Source organism: Apodemus sylvaticus, chromosome 21 (genome assembly GCF_947179515.1).
Source record: "Apodemus sylvaticus chromosome 21, mApoSyl1.1, whole genome shotgun sequence".
Taxonomy (NCBI): domain Eukaryota; kingdom Metazoa; phylum Chordata; class Mammalia; order Rodentia; family Muridae; genus Apodemus; species Apodemus sylvaticus.
Window position 1 is genome coordinate 36151204 of NC_067492.1, and position 19197 is coordinate 36170400.

Consider the following 19197-nt stretch of genomic DNA (forward strand, 5'->3'; position numbering starts at 1 on the left):
CTGTCATACCTCTGCTCAAGGTATCCCAAGGCCTGCCTGACGAAGTCCATTCGCACTTCCACACTGCTTCGGCTCTTCAGGGCATCAGTTGCGGGTGTCAGTACCACATCTGTCATTTGTTTTACCATGGCCCACATGTCAGAAATGCTCTGCATGTAAATATGGTTGTGTATGACAACGCTGTAAGGGTGGAGGAGTCACCTGACTATGACTGCATTGGCAGGCAGAATGAGGAAGGGTTGAGGTTTTACGTCTGAGATGCCCCGGCTCAAACTCAGTGCAGAGGATGGGCCTTTGCCTCGCCAGTCATTGGAGCTCTCTATGATCACAGAGAAGTGCCCCTCCCTGCTTGGAGCTGGCTCTCAGACCAATTGCCATGCCAGGCCTGACAGAAGCACCTCCATCATTACAGGCACATGAAGAAAGTAACAAGAGCTGAACCTCAGTGGGTCCCCCGTTAAGAGAGAGTGACTGCATATCTAATTACTCAGAGCTCTAGGAATTTAAACACAAGTCCTTACAAGGTTATTTAAGTTTCTTAAGGCTTAAAATAAGAGGTTAGCCCAAATGACAAGTTTTGCCCTCCCAGGGCTCTCTGGCTGCCGCCGCTGCAGCCCACTTTATCAATAAGTGCCACAGCCTCCTGTTCTCCCTCCCACTCCGCCTCAAGAGCGCCTCCAGGAAAGAGGGTTTTCTTTGTGTTCCTCTCCCCAGGCTCTACATTTCTCCTTCAATACACATTTTCTGGCCCCTCAGCAACACTCTAAAGATAGAAGCAGAGGAGTGCATGGCGGTGGGGAGGCTGGTTCTCTTGGCACGGCTCTCTGCAGTGAAAGCTGCCGGATGGGCACCAAGCAGCCGGACAGTGCAGTCTCACCCTGTCTTCCCGTCTGTTTGTATTGCCTTATAATCTACTACTGGGGAAAAAGCACAATTTTGAAAAGCAAACTCATGTATGGGTGCTCTGCTTCTGTACTGGCCTGCCCGTCCTTCCGCCTTCCCTCTAGCACCTCATGCACCCACTGCTGTTCTTCCTAACGAGTAAGCTGGCCAGGGAGGGCGAAGATAATAAAAATTGGGGGGATTCAAAAAGAAAATGGGTAAGCTCAAGGAGATGGCACAAACTATGCCCTCGCCATTCTGATGTCCTTAGAGAGTGTGCTGGGACCTGAGGAGAGAAAATGGGTAAGAAGCCAAACAGAGGTCAGGCTCTCTTACCTCTGACTAATCCAGACCAGACCTTTTGAGGATGTATTTTTAAAAAGCCACCAAAAAAAAAAAAAAAAAAAAAAAAAAAAAAAAAAAAAACCACTCCAAACTTACATAAAACACTAGAAAAAAAGAATGTTATCTCTTAAAACGGACTCAGCATACTACAGCCTAGTCAGTAAGGTGCTGCCCCCAGGGGCATCTCTGAACACTGAACATGGATTTCTGGGCACTACCTTGTCATCCAGCTCTGCTACAGAGGCACACAGGTCCACCAGGTTAGGCTGTAGGTGTCCACTCACAATCTTCTCGTTGTAGATATAGATCTAAGGAAGGAGACAAAGCAAACAGTACGAGCTACGGCCACTTCCTTCTAAGATCAGAAGGCACTCTGAAGCCAGCAAGAGGTCAGGAGAGGCCTTTTCTTCTCAAAGTGCCTAATCAGTCACAAGGCCAGGCCTCCACCTATGGCCAGCACACTAAAGAAAACCATGAGCCCAGCCTTACAAACACCTGACAAACACAAGCAAAGATAATGGAGGACAGAGGCCAGGAGCGGAAGGGAAGATGGCACACTACAGAAGCACAGGCAGGCTCTGGTAAATCCAGTTTAGAGGACGGAATGGTCCCAGGGCCAGGGCTCATGGACAGGGTAGGGTGCAGCTGCCTTCTTCTTTGACAGGACAGCGTTTGCTATACATTTGGAATATTACCCCAAGAAAGCATAGCGCAGCCTGAGAACTCAGGATTTGCTGCCAGGCCTGACAACCGGAGTTAAAATCTCTGAGACCTACATGGTAGAAGGAAAGCTGATTCCCACTGGCTGTCCTCTGATCACTTACCACAATGGATAAAACAGCACATAATGTAAGAGAAAGAATCTCTGCTCTTCAGGTAAAAATCTCTCAAGAAACAAACAAACAAAACAAAAAACAAACCAAACAAAAACCACAACGATGATTTGATGTCATGCTTAAGGTTTAAGATGATAACATTTTACTTTGGATTTGGCTTATAAAATACTAAAATAACTATGATTACAAACTAAGTTCTCCTCTTGTGGAAGACTTTCTTTAACATCTTGAAGTCCTTGCTCTAGTGAGAAGAGGGCTGAACTAAAGGCAATCATGACCCACAGAACTTCAGCCTCTTCTACTTTAAATGGAGAATGCTGGTGTCATTTAGTTTCCAGGGCTGTCACACAGATTTAACAGCTTCTGAACATAAGCAGTACTTATTCACGCAAAGAGCATGTCTTAGGAGCCTCCCTTTGGAAGGCTGTATTCCACAGAGTACATAAACATTAGGCATCTGCTGAGAGACCCACCTACTGACCCTGGTGCTGCAAAGGTTAAGTTCTATAGAGTTTAGCTTTTTAGAAGAAGAAGCTACACTGTTACTCCATGCATTGTCATTTTGTTGGGTCTGAGCTGGTGGTAGCCACAGCAACCAAGGGAATCAGCCAGGTAAAACCTACAGGATGCTGATGTGGAGTGAGTATAGGAAAGAAGGCGAGGGATCAAAAAATTGGAGAAGGAAATGAAATCTAGTGGCGTAATATGGAGTGAAAGGAAGGGGATGTTATCTCTGGAGGACGAGGCGGGCTTCAGCTGCCTAGAGTTTGAAGCAGCAATGTCTGAGGAAGAGACTTTAACCCTAAATCTGCTACCATCCTGTGGAGTATATTCTCTGCTTTTACTATCACTTAACATGAATCTACATTTAATACTAAGAAAGCATTTAGAATATTTATCACAAGTGTTAATCAAGATTTCTGATATGTGGTAGTTAACATTAATTAACTAGCAGCTGAAGCAAGTCCTCTATCATAGACTATAGGATCTATGGTCCTCACAGGCCCTGCTCCCTTTTGTAGTAGCCTTCTGTTTCTACCCCTAACTCCCTCACTCCAGGGTTGTATGGGTGTAGAATACATCTCCCTGTCCTCTCAGGGTCATAGCTAAATGATGGAAGTCTGGATACTCTGTGAAGGAAAGCGGCGATTACAGTGTAACACTGTTGAGTTGCATTCCTTTATTCCAAGAGTCAGCCCCAGGTAAGTCTTGCACACAGCTCCGCACAGACCTTGATCTTGATCTGTGCTTACTGATGCAGCAACCAGGAGCACGACCCTGACACAGCAGGAGCATCTTACCTCCTCTGCAATGCTACGTAGTGTCGTAGTGTCGGCACACTGCTTATCAAGGCAGACAGCCTTCTGACAATCCCACTCAGTAAGGGTAAAAGGATCTGACCGTTCCATTAGCCAGCCAAGTAAGTAATTCAGTTAATACAGAACCCCATTTGCTTCTTTCCCCAGAGGCTATTGCCAACAATGCCCAAAGAAACACCTGGTCAGTAAAGAGAGCAAATTCCAATCTGCCTGAGTCATGAGATTACCCCATTTAACAGAATGGAGAACAGTTGCATTCATGGTGAAATATTAACTAATCCAATGAGCAAGAAGCCCCCCGTGCTTTCAGGTCTGACTCTGCTGTGAAATCACTATTCCCCGTGACTCTCCAAGGATCACAGCGTTCCTCCTCCAGGATTAAATCTTCCTAAAAGGCATACTCACCTGCCGGGCATAGGCCATCTCAATGCTATCCAGAGAGCTTCGACCAGGAGGACTCACATCACTGATGTAACTCGGCTATAGGTAAAGACACAGCAGCATTAGTTAACGACAGTCCTCTCAATCGCATAAACACATCCATGTCTGTAACCTGAACAGGGAAGGCAATGGAGAACAGCGGCAAGGCACTGCTACAAGGACACAGGCTCAGCTATTCTCTAACAGGCCCAGGAAATAGTTTCCAGTACTAAAAACCTCATTTTAAAAATTATGCATTTAAAGAGTACTTGATTGCAGCCTCTGAATTTCCATTTAAATGACTTTTGCCTAATGCTCCTGTTTTCAATAGCACCTCTCCTTCAGCTGCCCTTGGCCAAGCCACTATTTTACCACACATAAAGTCAATTATCCATCAACAGATGTGTGCACCGCAACTCCTGAATAGAAGTGGCTGGCAAATGTTCAGCTGGAATTCCACAATCAGAGCTGCCTAAGAACTGGGAACATGGATGCCAGCACACTGTATGGGAGAATGTTCCCTACATCTCCTATCTCCAACCAGGTCTCTCTGCATGTAGCAGAAGGGAGTGGCACACTTTTATTTTAGCACCCATGATTGTACAAAGTATATGCAGACATGTGTAAAACTTTCCCAAGGAGAGGGTTCACTCTAGGCAGGGGAGAAAGAACTGTAATAGGATTTGCACAAAACAAGTCGAGGGTAAAACTACATCCAGTGATACCACACAAGGAGAGATAGAGGAGTTCTCTCACGGCCTCCAGGGCTCAAACACATACACAGAATGTTTGCCTTAGGACCTGTTTTGAACATCTTTTGCAAAGAGCAGTGGAGCACTTTCTGTGCTTAGAATTCTACTCAAACCCCAGCATCTGAACTAGGCCCATCCCTTAGGAATCTGACAAGGAGCACGATACACAACATAGAAGCATCTAGTGTGAGGCTGTCAAATTCAAACTCTCAGTCTATATTTACCCCTCAATTACATCACTCATCTAAGACATGTCATACATGCCACTATCTGTTGGAAAGAATAAAAATGCTGACAAACTACAACCCATAAGTGAATAAGATGTTGTGATTTCAGAGATGTTAAATATGGGAAAGCTGTAATTGACATTTGAAATACCGTACTAAGTGTCTTATCAAAATCAGTGGCTTCTCACTATTCTCCAGTTTCACACACCACAGAGCAGAGCAGCAGCTGTGTCATCTGTCATGAAGCACAGCTCAGCTTCTCCACAAGTATGTTGCTTGCCGAGAGTCATTTTCCAGACAACTCACCTGAGATACACCCGTGACCATGGCCAAAATCCAACCTACCTAAGTTAAACCCACCTTTAAATACTGTTTTTTTATTTTATTTTAAAAAACGTGTGTTTCAGAGAGAGAATATGTACATGTGTATGCATGTACCTATGTCTGCACGCCTGGACATATGCATGCATGTAGACATAGATAGGCTGAATCACCCTCTTCCACTTTCCATGGCTTTCATGGCAGGGACCTTCCCACTGAGCCATCTCACCAGCTCCAAATACAGTTTAAATGTTTGTTAAAATTCCCATGCTGCTCACCTCCATCCTGCCAGGCAAGCCACAGACACGGGAGTCCTTCCTTACACTGACCAGAGGCAAGAACTGGGCCACAAGAATCCACAGCAAGGCAATAGCCTCAAGAGACTTACGCTAAAGCACATTATTTTTTATCTAGGTGACACCTGAAATGTTAATAATCTCTTAATCCCTACCTTTCTTTAAAAGCTATATCTCATCCTTCAATGGCATCCTAAGAATATTAATTTTCCAAGTAACTTTATGCTATTAAAGTGTCACTTCTTTTATTAAAACTTGCCAGGAATAGGTATTAACAGTTTCTTTGCTCTTCTGTTATTGAAAGGCTCCCGGGAAAAACAAATGTTCCAGACACTGCCATATTTCAGTTCATTTCTGCCTTAAATTTTTTCCCTGAAAGCCTCAGGCTCAGCTTTATATTACATTATCCAAATCTGGACATTTTCTTTAAATAGAAGGTTAACTCAAAATGATCCAAGGTCTCCTCTCTGACGGCTCTGATCCAACAACTGCTAACAATTGTACCCAGAAAAGAACAGTATACTCACCAAGTCCTACTTCTTCAATTATTATTTTTCTATTTATATAAAAATTTTTTCATTCTCAGCAATACTTCATAAATCAAATGAGAAAAAAAATATGTAAACAATTGATATTAACAATGTGCAGCTTACCAAACGCTGGTAGAGCTGCAACACTGCACAGGCCTGAAGCATGCATCCCATGCCAGATCCTGGGCTGCAGCTTTCTGTCTGTTCCCAGTCCTTATTACAGAAGAAAAGGTATTTCACAAGAGAAATCCAGGCTCAGGTTTAATTCTGATACCTGTCATCTGTCCTTCAAACTGTGTGCTCTCCTCTACAGGACAGATGAATTAGAGATAATATATCTCTCCATCATTTTGAAGGAAATTACATGGAAAGAGCCTATGAAAGCCCAGGACTCTACGTACTACAAGAACAGCTAAATTCCAAAAGATAACAACACCAAGTGTGGCAAAGATATGAAACAAATGGAATTTTCACATAGTGATGGTGGAGGATATATAATGAAACCATTTAGAGGCAACGTCTAGTAATGTAGAACTTTCACAGGTGTGATGGTTCACGTTTTAATTCCAGCCCCTTAAAGAAGCTAAGACAAGAGGATCACTGTGGGTTTGAAGCCAGCCTGCTTGACTCTCTCAAAAAACCAAAAGAATAACAAAAATATTAAAATATGTGTGTGTGAGAGAGAGGGGGGAAGAGAAAGGGAGAGGGAGAGGGAGGGAGGGAAGGAGGGAGGGAAAGGAGGGGAGGGAGGAAGGGGGAGAGAGGGAGAGAGAGAGAGGGAGGGAGGTGGGTGCTAAGAATTGAACCTAAAGTGCCCTTCCAGTAACCCAAACTCTAGCCCCAAAGTTGAACACACACATATATTCTTGCCCAGCAATTTCCTCTCAGGTGTACCCCCAAAGAGACACAATATATTTTCATCAAAAGATAAAAGAATTGCTCTTAATAGCATTGTTTATAAAAGCCAAGAATTGGAAACTATCCAAGTGTGCACCAACAGTAGAATGAGCACACAAAACTAGTTACACTGTTCAGCCATTAAATGAATGGCTTACCACTACAATAATATATACAAGTAGAGTGCTATGCAAAAACACCACCACCACCAACAACAACAACAACAAAAAAACAAAACCCAAACTACAAACAGCACATATTATGGCTCCGGTTATATAAAGTTGGAAGAGGCAGGACCTTGGGTAGTGGGGCACAGGTCAGAGGCTTCTGCTGAGATGCTGGGATTGTTTTAGTAATGCATTCATTTTTAATAATTTACTGAATTACATACTTAGGATTTTTATACTTTAATGAATAGACCTTACACTTTATGTAGGAAGTTCAAAAACAACAAAAGCAATGACAACCACACGTAAGCTGAATAAACCATTTGTAAGCTCAGGCCTGTAACTCCAACACTAAAAAGAACAAGACAGAAGGATCACATGAAGGGAGTCATGCTATGCAGAGAACCACCAGACTAGTCAGGGCTGTATATTAAAACCCTAATCCTATCTTAAAACAAAGAAACAAAAACTTCCCACAAGTTTTCAGAAAATGTCAATTCTCTGGATACATGGAAGAGACTTGAGTGTATCACCTGAAAACTTACACAGCAACATTGTTCAATCTGCCAAAAATCCCAACAGAGAACAGTCCAGGCCTGGGTAACTCTCTCCAAGGGGCCTGGAGGTCATGGAGGAAGAGCCTACTGAGTAGACTGGTCTACTTTTGAGAGAAGAGCAATCAAGGAAGAATATTTCATTTGTAGTTTATAATTACTTTCAAATCCCTGTACAGAGCACAACCTACTAACACCATTTTTTTTTAAATGAAGTTTATAAAACCAGGAGTTGTTCTAATTATTTGCTCAGACTCAGGAAGAATTGAGAGAGAAACACTAGATTAGCCAAGGGTCTTGTGTATTAGTTCTTCCTCCTCAAAGACTGTTTTCAGCTGGTCTTTGAGTCTAAGAAATATAGGACAGTGTCCTTAAGGAACAATTTCCCAAAATAACCAGACACCAGCAGCTACTTACCTCGAGGCTTGGCTGAACAGAAAGATTGGTTCTTAATCTTAAACCCACCAAATCCTTGACCCTCACTTCAATACAGCCAAGACTTGGGAGTTCTGGGCTTTGCAGCATGTTCTTACTCTGAGCCTGAGCTTCTCTATCTCCATATACAGTAACAGTGTAGGGAACTGCACTGACTCTGGGGCATATACCTGTAAATCAGAAATCAGAACTCGGGAGGAGAGGAGAGGAAGTTTGCAAACCTGAGGATAGCTTCAGCTACATAGTAAAATTGTCTCATTAAAAAAAAAAAGCTAGGTCCTCACCAAAAAGACTGAACAAGAAGCATTGGTAATAATAATATCTTCACTTTTAAAACATTAAAAACTTTCAATAGCTATTCCTGAAATTACTTTTAGATGCTTTTTTGTTGTGAACTTAATAGGATCTCATGTATATATGCTGGCTTTGATACTGAATTTCTACTCTTTCTCCTAAGGGCTAGGAACTGACCAGGGCTTTGTGTATGTTGCTCTAACTGAGCTGCATCCCCCAACTCTGAAATTACTTTAGAAAGGACAACAGGGCTTTAATCCCAGTACTCAGGAGGCAGAGGCAGGCAGATCTCTTTGAGTTCGAGGCCAACCTGGTCTCTAAGCAGGTTCCAGGACAGCCAGGGCTACACAGAGAAAACCTATCTTGAGAAAAAATAGAGGGGCAGGTGATTGGGGGTGGGAGAGGAGAAGGAAGGAAAATGAAGGAAGAAGAGAAGGAAGAGGAGGAAGAGAGGAAGAGGAGGAGATAGGTTTGTTAGACCTAAATATAGCCCCTGAGATTCCTTGCAGGAAAGATCTCCAACATGCAGTGAGACAGAAGATGCAGAAGGGAGCACACAAATACTTTACACAAATTAGCCTAGACTCTCAGACATGTACACTTGTATAAAGCAGTGTTAGATATGTGTGTAAGGAAGAAGTGATGATCTACAGACTACCAAGCGGAACAGAACGTGCTATCAGGAGATAGCATGTTTTAAGTTTTGAACCATGTCCCTACGCTGTCTTTATTTTTTTAACTAAATCTTTAAAAAGAGAAGAACCATCGCAACTCAGTACAACTACCAATAACTGATGGTGATTTATCTGATTCAACCTACCTCACTTTCTTGGGTAAAGTCAAGGGCATCCTCTCCTGACGCCAGCAGTGTGTGCAGAATTCTTTGTTTCACTTGTTCCCACTCGACCAGCATTGATTCTCGATGATACTCCTCAGCCATGCCAAAGGTCTGCCACACAGGAACAGAGAACAGACCCAGTGACTTTGGTTTCCTTTAAAACAATGCAGAACTGCAAAACAGGAGCCCCTATCCACCCACCACTTTTCTAGAAGCAGACCCACACAATTAAAAATTTATCATTTAAAAAATTTGTTAGCAATGGTTTATAATATACTATTTAACTAATGTGAAGACATTTCTAAAGACTCATAAAATTGTGAGAATATATATATAAAATATACCATTTAAAAATTATTTTATTATTTTATGTATATAGCTGTTTTACCTGCATGGACGCCTGCACATCACATGCATATCCAGTGCCCAGGGAGACCAGGATGGGATCTCAGATCCTTGAGCCTAGAGTTCATGTGATTATGAGTCACCATGCTGGACATGGGAATCAAACCCACATCTTCTGGAGAAGCAGCCAGTGCACTTACCTGATGGGCTGTTTCTCCAAGCCAAGCTTCCCAGTTTTAAGTGAACAGTTGAGTGGCATGAAGCACAGGCGCAACGGCTACCACCTTCGTCCTTAGAATGCTGATGCAAAACTGCAGCTCTGTAGTTGTTCACTAATAACAGGCCGTTCCTTTCTCTACCCAGACCCTGGCAACCATTATCCAGCTCTTTCTGAATGTGATTACTCCAGTTATCTCTCAGGAATGGAACTTTACACTCTATCTTTTTACGACTGCTTTACTTTATTTAGCAGTCCCTAGCATCCGCCAGGCTGAAGCATGTGCCAAATTTCCTCACATAACGCTGTTAAGAAGGTGGGTATGCAGAAATCTTTCAAGTCCCAGCTTTCAATGCTGGGGAGGTACTCAGATGGAGAGTCACTGACACCATCTTGGTAATCTCTTGATTTTCTGAGGCTAGACGTTTCCATAAAGGATATAGCACTTTAGTTCCCACTGACAGTGAATCAGAGTTCCCATTGTCCTGCACTCTCACCAACTTACTATTTGCTATTGTTGCTAATAAGAACTTAGGCAGTAGCTCACTGTCACTTTGGTTTGTATCTTCTAATTATGTGATGATGAACATCTCTCCCTATGTGTACTAAAACAGGCATCTTTACTAGCCTTTTGGAATTAGGCTATTAAAAGACACGGTAGTACCTTTTCTTTGTAGGACATAAAACAATGATGAATCCTTGGTATCTTAAGAGTTAACTCACACTAAAGGGGGGGGTTCTTCCAGTGATTTTATGTGTTTATGTATTTTAAAAGCATTAATATTTCTTGTAACAGGAAGAAAGCACTAAAATTTAAAAAAAAAAAGTCTTCTGGAATTGATTTCACAGCATCCTAGTCCAATGACTACACTATTGTCAAGTGGCAAAGACAAGACAGGAAGAAACTAGAGCAAAGGCACTGATGGTCGGGGACAGGGCGGGGGGGGGGGGGGGGGGGGACGCAAGAGGTGGAAGGGAGAAAAGTAAGAAGCAAAGGAAGAAAGGAAGACAGAACCAACACAGCTACACTATGTTGTAAGTATGTGTGTAAGCTACACTGAATTGAGGCTGCTCTCTAGGCCTATAATTTTTTAATTGGTATATCAGGTTCCCCCCAGATTAAGCCCACTTTTCAGAAGGCTATCTCACTCACAATGAGATTGCCATCTAATTAGGCAGCACTGAGAGCATATTAGTAATGCCTGCTTTATTTTGGGCAATGCAGATAATTTATACTGATATAAGTTATGTTCACAAACTGTAGGGAACTATTAGAAAAATCAAATAGCCAGGCAGTGGTGGCACATGCCTTTAATCCCATTGAATTTCAGAGTTTGGGCCAGCCTGGTCTACAGAGTGAGTTCCAGGACAGCCAGGGCTACACAGATAAACCCTGTCTCAAAAAAACAAAAAAGAAAAAAGAAAAATCAAATATATTCTTCTATGAATGCACTGAGTATTGAATAGTATTAAAATGCAGGTAAGGACTGGAGAGATGGCTCAGCAGTTAAGAACACTGACGTTGCAGTCTTGGTCCTGTCTAAAAGTAAGGATAGCATGGGCATTAGATTTATATAGCAGGGAGCAGTTTAGTGGGGTTTTTTTTTTGCTGTGGGGAGGGGAGCCCTTGATTCTGCTAGACTCCTAGTTTAAAAAAAGTTAATGGTCTGTAGCTGAAGGCACTCAACTAACTGCTTTTAATCCCAGGAGGCAGACCAATGTGAGGCTAGCCTATAGAGTTCCAGAATAGCCAGGACTACACAGAAGACCCCAAGACTACAGCAAAGAAAAGGCACAATTCTGGTGCTAGCAGACATATCATTTTTTTGTGGATTGAGATGATAGTTAATCTGCAGGGTCATCATCAGAAGATTTACAGTTGAATACTTCCCCTCTCCCTAAACTGAAGGGACTTGGCAAACACTTTCGAGAAGCAGTAGACTCCCTTCTGGAAAGGTTGTTTCCTTTTATCAGTCTTCCAGCAGGTGGACATAAGGACATGAGAACTGAAGAAAGGGTGGAAGGAAGGTAGTTGATCTACCTTCACCTAATAGATTCTAAACACCAAACTCTCATTCTGATGATAGAATAGCCACAGCATTGTGTAGAAGTCTTTAAAAAGCAGCAAAGATCTTCTCATTTCAGAGTCACTCCTGACCATTTCTCACCTGCTTTTGACTATATACACTAGCCTATCAGTATGGCTTATTTCCTAAAGATGCTAGCAATTGGGTTGCCTAATGAGTTTTCAGTTTACCTACATCACCTGCCTGAACCTGTTCCACTCTTAGGAACATAGGCTGATGCTAGGGACATAGGTCTGACCCTATACTGAGATAAAAGGAAGGGGAGAACATAAGTCCTTGAGGATAGAATTTTCAACCCCTTTTTTGTGTGGGGGGTTTTGGCCCACTTGTATGGGTGCTGTGTGCATGCCTGGTACCCAGAGGCTAGAAGAGGGGGATCATATTGTTTTGGAACTAGAGTTATAATGTCAGGACACTGAGTACTGGGAATTGAATTTGGATCTGCTTATGGAAGAGCAGTAAGTATTCTTAACTGCTAAGCTAGCTCTGCAGCCCTAGGATTACCATCTAACAGGCTAATTTCATCCAGTTAATGGTAAAAACCCTTTGCCATGGAATAAAAGGGCTCTCAAGGTAAAGAAAAAACCCTAAAAGCCCTTTAAAAAAAAAAAAGGAGTACTGACTGCTCTTCCAGAGGTCCTGAGTTCAATTCCCAGCAACCACATGGTAGCTCTCAACCATCTGTAATGGGATCCAATGCACTCTTCTGGTGTCTGAAGACAGCTAAAGTCAACACACTCAATAAAGAAATAAATGTAAATAATTTTTTAAAAATGCAGGCTAAAAAAAACAAGGGATGCAATATAACATACACAATGACTGGGAAGAAGAGCAGCATACTATATACCCTTTCTACAATGTACTCATGGGGAAATGAACAAAGCTTTTAAAACTCTTCCCCTGTTTTGTTCTTTGTATTGAGAATCAGAAAGCATGGGTTCAGGAATGCAGGTAGGCCAGCCAGTTAGCCAGAGTTGGAACATATACAGAAAACCTTTGTCTCTTGTTAATATGTATAAACGTAAACACAAAGGCTGTGCATTTTGACTAGAGACATGTGACAGATTAGAAAGGTGGAGTTGAAATGGAGAAAGAGGTGATTCCCTGGATGTGATTCACAATGGACACCACACCTTTTCTAATGTTCTTCTTAGTGGAAGCCACTGTCTTTTTAACCCTGAGCCTCTCTCTACAGCAAAAAATAGGCAGGAGAACCAGGGCAGGTGGAAAGAGTTTTCATTCAAGAGCAAGTAAGACAGGCCAAGCTGTGGCACTGGCCCAGGACACTACTGCATCAGCAGGGTTTCTCCTGAAGACATGCTCTCTGGATAACAACCAGCTGAAGGCAGCTGAAGAACACAGACAAGACACCACCACAGAAAGCAGGGATGAGGACAGTGGGGTCTGTCAGAATTCCAGCACCAGGTAAGGGTTAAAGGAACCACAGTTGGAATTAACTACTGCACCCCAAGCCAATTCGTTTATTAGACTTCCAGAAATACCAAACAGCTTTGAAAAGTGGAAGCTTTGGGGACTCAAGTGCTCACATGTCCCTGAGAAGTTTGCCAGGCTATTTATTTACAAACAGCCAGCAATCTAAACAACTGTCACCCTATTTATCATTGGTGTGCTAAAGAATATAAAATAAAAGTAAATGGGCCAACGTTACAATTCTCTTGTCTTAACCATTCCACTCCCAGCTTATCATAGAGACAATGGAATGTCTAGCTTGTGGACCAATCAGGGATGAAGAGCCGCCCATCTGCCCATCTGTGGCCTGTTGGGTTTGCAGTGAAGTCTGCAGTACTGAACTAGAGACACAAAAAGTAATGGTAACTAAAGAGGAGCAATCAACAAAGTTACTCAAAAAAGAAGCTAGAGAAAAGGGCAGGGTGGGTGGGTTGAAGCAAGGTAGGAACTGGACATGGAAAGAGGAAAGAAACATGGAAAGGAAATGTACATACCTAAAACTCAAAAGGAAAGCAAAAACAACCACGGTGGGTGGGGGGGGGGGGATATAACAAATTAAAGCTGAATCACAACTGCTGTTATGTGTGGAAAGCATTACCTATAGATCACAGTTAAGAAAAGAAGGCAGGAGCAAACTGGGCAACTGAATTAAGAACGTGTTGGGAGCTCCTGAACTCCATTTTACCAAAATGAAGAGAACAATATGCTCTGGCTTTACATCCTATAATTACTGAGCTGTGGCAGCTTTTAGGAACACTTTGTACGTTCTCGGAGTGTTGTGTTGTCTCTGCTGGGATGCACTAACTGGGAAAAGCAAGGATGCATTTGTGGTTTTCTAGTCTGTTTTTCCGGCATTTCAGCAGGACACTGGCAAGTCATTCAGACATGAAATTGAAACCAACATGCCAGGAAGCTGCTGATTTTTTAATTATTTTTTATTGAAAATTATTTTTGCTCAGCAGCAACCTTCCGATGTCCAGCCAAGTGAGAGGCATCCCCTCAGGCTGGCTCCCAACACTGGGATGCTGTCCTCATAAACACATATGCACACATTTAGTGCTGTGGCATGTCACCTAAATGTTTTGGCTGGCTGCACATTTAGTCTCAGTGTGGCACAATATTTAGAGACTGCCAATTTCAGAAACACATTCTCCAGGGCAAATGTATTAATAAGGTTTGGAGGCATTCAAGAATCCTAATTTAATTTCATTGGTCTTTTATAACAGGATAATCAATTTTGGTAAGAAATTCAAGAGTGAACAACAACCAACCCCCCCCCCCAAAAAAAAAACAAAAAACAAACAACCACCACCAACAACAACAAAAACCCTTTCTAAATGTCTTCAAATCTAAATCAAATGAATTTCTCTATTTCCAAGATTAAGTACTGTTGCCAACAATGTAATTAATGAAACTGGAATTTCCTTATTGGCCACGTAACACCTTTGGAACATTTCTTGCACACTAGAGAAGGCAGCCGTGCCTGCTATCGGTCCTACTGAGGATTTTTACTAACACAGTGCATCAAGCAGAGGTACCTCTCACTTTATTACTTTTCAGATTACACAAATAATCCATAAACACATTACACATGGCATCAAAGCTAAGTAAACACTGCAATAGAGACAGCATTCCTTCCTCCAGTTCCTTTGCAGAGAGACACTATAGGCAGACTGGCAGGTGCTTCTGGGAGAAGACACCTTCTCAGAGCCAGGTCTAACTTGACAGCTAACCTTTTCTTTCTCTTCCCCAAAGATCTCTCAGGAGCTTCAAAACTCTTACTCTGAACTGGGATGTTACTGAAAGACTGCAGTCCTTGTCAGAAGTGAGAGGAGTGAACTCACATTAGTAAGGAAATGACCTATGAGCACCACAAGGGAATGCTTCTGCAAACTGCTCACGTTTATCCAACACGGGATGCTACACTGCTGTGTCTTGGGAATCTCACCTAACAATTATTATTCGCTCCCAGAATGAAACCATCCAGAAACACATGGGTAAAACCATCTGCTCTGATTATTTCCGGGTTGAGAGCATTTGTAGGGGTGGAGATAGGTTAGAATGAATAATGGTTACTCTGGGTGATGTATCTGCCATCATTTAGCATACCAAACATATTTTAGAAGCATTTGAAAAAATGTTACTATGGTGATATAGGGCTTGATGACAACCTGAAAGTCTAGGTTTAAACCCCAAACCCACATGGTAAAAGGAAATAACCCACAAAAGCTGTCCTCTGGTCCTACATGCCCCTCTAGCCCCCTACTAGAAATAAAAAGACAGTATAAAACAAAATTTTAATTATAAAAAAAAGTGTTGCCATCATGTGGTAAGATAAAGGAAGCAGAACAGGCAGGATCTGCAATCCGCTGGTGAACACCATCACTCATGCATCTCATGTCAGTTGTTTCTTACCCTCTTCCGGGACTCTTCGATCGCAGATAACAAGGCATTATCTTTCTCATTCTTCAGGAAGCCCTAGAAAACGAAGTAAAGCCACATAACCAAGGTGATTTCTAAAGAGCCAGAAGTACACTGCTGAGCAAAAAATACTCCCAATAGCCCGGCATAGTAGTGCATGCCTTTAATTTCTGGCACCAAGGTGGAGATAGGAGTATTCAAGTTCAAGGCCATTTTCAGTAACAGGAGGGTTGCAGGCCAGACTTGGATATTGGAGACTCATGTACTCTCTGTCCTCACTGCCCCTGCCAAAGCCTAGTGCCTCATTTACTAATGGCAGGACCTTAGCCAAACTCTAAATGTCAGTTGACTTATGTATAACAATGAGATAATGTAATCAAGTTCTTGGACCCAAGGCTCAATACACTGCTCTATCATTAATACTGATTGTCCAGATATGTGGGAGGCATTAAGGAAAGGGACCTCAGGATAACCTCCTTGTTCTTGTTCACTGTCTCCATTTGCCTGAGATGAGGTCAGTTGAGGGAGGACACAAGAGACTGTGACAATAGCCACAGATGCACACAGGCAGACTACGGGTCAACATTCTGTCTTTTATACAAAGGTAAAGCTTCTTTTCCACAGCTTGTGGCTGAGGGGTCTAAGTAGAAACAAGGAAAACTACAATTAGTTGACAAGCACACTATTCATACACTTACACATTTTAATGACCTGCTTTCTTTTTTTGGAAAAAAAAAGAAGATTTATTTATTTATGTTACTTATATGAGTATACTGTAGCTGTCTTCAGATACACCAGAAGAGGGTGTCAGATTTCATTACAAATGGTTGTAAGCCACCATGTTATTGCTGGGAATTGCACTCAGGACCTCTGGGAGAACAGTCAGTGCTCTTAACCACTGAGCCATCTCTCCAGTCCGACCTGCCTTCTTTGTAATGCTTCCTTTATGATTGTTTAAAAAAATAATTTGGGGAATGTAATAGAAAGAATTACACAAATGCTTTTAAATGGCAAGCTCACTTAAGATGCACTCACTAATAAGTGGATGTTAACCTAGAAAACTGGAATACCTAAAACATAATCCACACATCAAATGAGGTACAAGAAGAACGGAGGAGTGGCCACTTGTTCTGCAAAGTCTCAGTGAAGCAGTATAGGGCAAAACCAGAACAGGGAAGTGGGAAGGGTTGGGTGGGAAAACAGGGGGAGGGAAGGGGACTGATGGGACTTTCGGGGAGTGGGGGTCTAGAAAAGGGGAAATCATTTGAAATGTAAATAAAAATATATCAAATAAAAAATTTTTTTTGAACAAAACTCAAAAAAAAGAGATATATCTGGTGATTTTCTACAGATATGATTAGTTTGAATACTTGTATTTTAACAATTTAGCTTTACTGCACTTTGTCCAAATAACCTAGTTCTTAGGCTGCTGGTTAACAAATGTGGCTGGAAGGCAATACAGGAGTATAACTTGGATAAGATATTAATAATATTCTTAGATTTCCAGAATCCCTTACAGACTGGCCCACAACTCCCCTGCACCTGCTCTCGTACTTCAAACCGAATGGTGCACTGAGCTAGGCAGCTGGCAGCCAGCAGCTGGCCAAAATTCCCCTGCAGGACAGCAGCCTGCAGCCAGCCAACAGTCCCCGCAGGAAGCCGGCTCCAGGGCAGCTCTAAGGATTCAGTGCAGACTGCTATCTATACTGACAACAGGGTTGTGAAATGAGGGTTAGGGAGAGGCTTCAGTCCCTCTTTAATAATGGTCCCCACATACAGGAAAGGGAGATAATGATGTAATTATAAAATATGCATACATTGTCCTTCAGGAAAAAGGAGGGTCTCAACTGTGTAGCATCCAACTCACTATCTTTCTTATAAGGGCTTAAAATGACTAAGGCTAAATTAAAGGCTTACAGTTTCACCATTCATAAGCAAAACTATGCATCAACTACTATGGATTGATATTGCTCAACAATAGGTGGGCAGGGACTATGTGCTGCTGCCTCAGGAAGCTGTGCGAACAAGGTTAGGAGTGGGAGGAGAAGCCACCATTGATAAGGCCTAGATGAGCTTTTCTGGTATGGCTGATACAGAGGGCACTATGCTAAATCTGATATTCTATCCCCCTTCTATGCTTCCTCGATCTTCCCAGGTCAAATGATCAGCACATTAACTTCTTTTAACTATGCCTATATTCATATATTTCACATACATATACATACATACATACATACATACATACTTGCATACAAAGCAGTAGTCAGACACAATCTCTTAAAAATGAAATAATTCTCATAAAACAGAGCCCTTGATTGAATTAAAAAGAATTCTCATCCTCCCTCTCTCTCTCTCCCCCTCTCACATGCAAACCAACATTACCAACAATTAAAGATAAAAGGCCGCATATTTGAAGAAAATTGGAGCAGGGGGTTACATGGAAGGGGCAGGGAGTTACATGGGAGGAGCAGGGGGTTACATGGGAGGGGCTGGAGGGAGGAAAGGGAAGGGAGTAAATGATGTAATTTTATTATAATTTCCAAAAGTAAAAGATTATCATAGAAAAAAGAAAATAATAAATGATTAGGATCAGACTAAGGTCCTTGTCTTTTTAAAAGCTGTATTTTAGAAATTCTCAACATATTAAATGAAACATTTGTGCATAAGACTCAGGTTTCAGATATGACCCACATATGAACAAAGACCACTCCATTTTGTACCTCAAAAACTACCCGTTCTCTGTAGTACATACAACCTACAACACAATCATTTCTCAGAATGCCTGGAGGACAGGTCCAGACCCTTTCCCAGATAGCACAGTATTTGCATGTGATCTGCGCACAGTTTATACCATAGATCACTAACACAATGTGAATACTGGATTAAGAGCTTATATACCATATTATTTAGGCAATAATGACAAGAAAATCTGCATATATTCCATGCCCCTCCAACAGGTCTTGCTATTTCTCTCTCCAGGGCTGTTTAAACTTCTGATTCTCCTAGTAGAGCCCCCAAGCACTGGCATTACCGGTCTGTGCCACCACACTGTGCATGCCAGACAAAAATGCTTATTTTAGAATGTTTATGTTTGGTTATTTGTAGGGCCAATTACATTTATTATGATCTTTGATATTTATCTTTTATTCCTTTCTACAAGGAAACATTAGAATAGATTATACATATTATATATTTCTAATACTATATATCAGCAGCCTATCTTTTAAAAAGATTTCAGGTACACAGTAGTGATGGGCTCTTATGCCATCTAGTGGTGATTAATTTCTTCTAAAGAACAAACCCTTGGGGAAAAGTAATGAATGGAGATTTTCTAAAGACTCTGTCTCTCTCCCATTGGCTATCAAACTATTGAGACCACCCAAGAAATTCCAACTTCCCCAGGTATCACATGATGGGAGGAAAAGGGCTGAAACCTAGTGCCAGCCAGAGGGGCAACTTGTCCCCAAGAAAGAAACTTCACACAGGTCTGACAACTTCCCAGACCAGCCAGCAGGCCAGACTGGAGTTGGATGATGGTGGGGAG

The 19197-nt window shown here is 42.0% G+C and overlaps 1 protein-coding gene across 1 annotated transcript in view; it reads right to left on the bottom strand.

Moving 5' to 3' along the window:
* Nucleotides 1-19197, bottom strand: part of Nup93 (nucleoporin 93) — a 99386-nt gene that overhangs the window by 18270 nt on the left and 61919 nt on the right. The window contains exons 4-8 of the mRNA XM_052166512.1: nt 15648-15710; nt 9096-9224; nt 3788-3862; nt 1446-1535; nt 10-149 (exon numbers count right to left, since the gene is read on the bottom strand). Coding sequence (XP_052022472.1) covers nt 10-149; nt 1446-1535; nt 3788-3862; nt 9096-9224; nt 15648-15710 — 497 coding nt within the window. The remainder of the gene's footprint in view (nt 1-9; nt 150-1445; nt 1536-3787; nt 3863-9095; nt 9225-15647; nt 15711-19197) is intronic.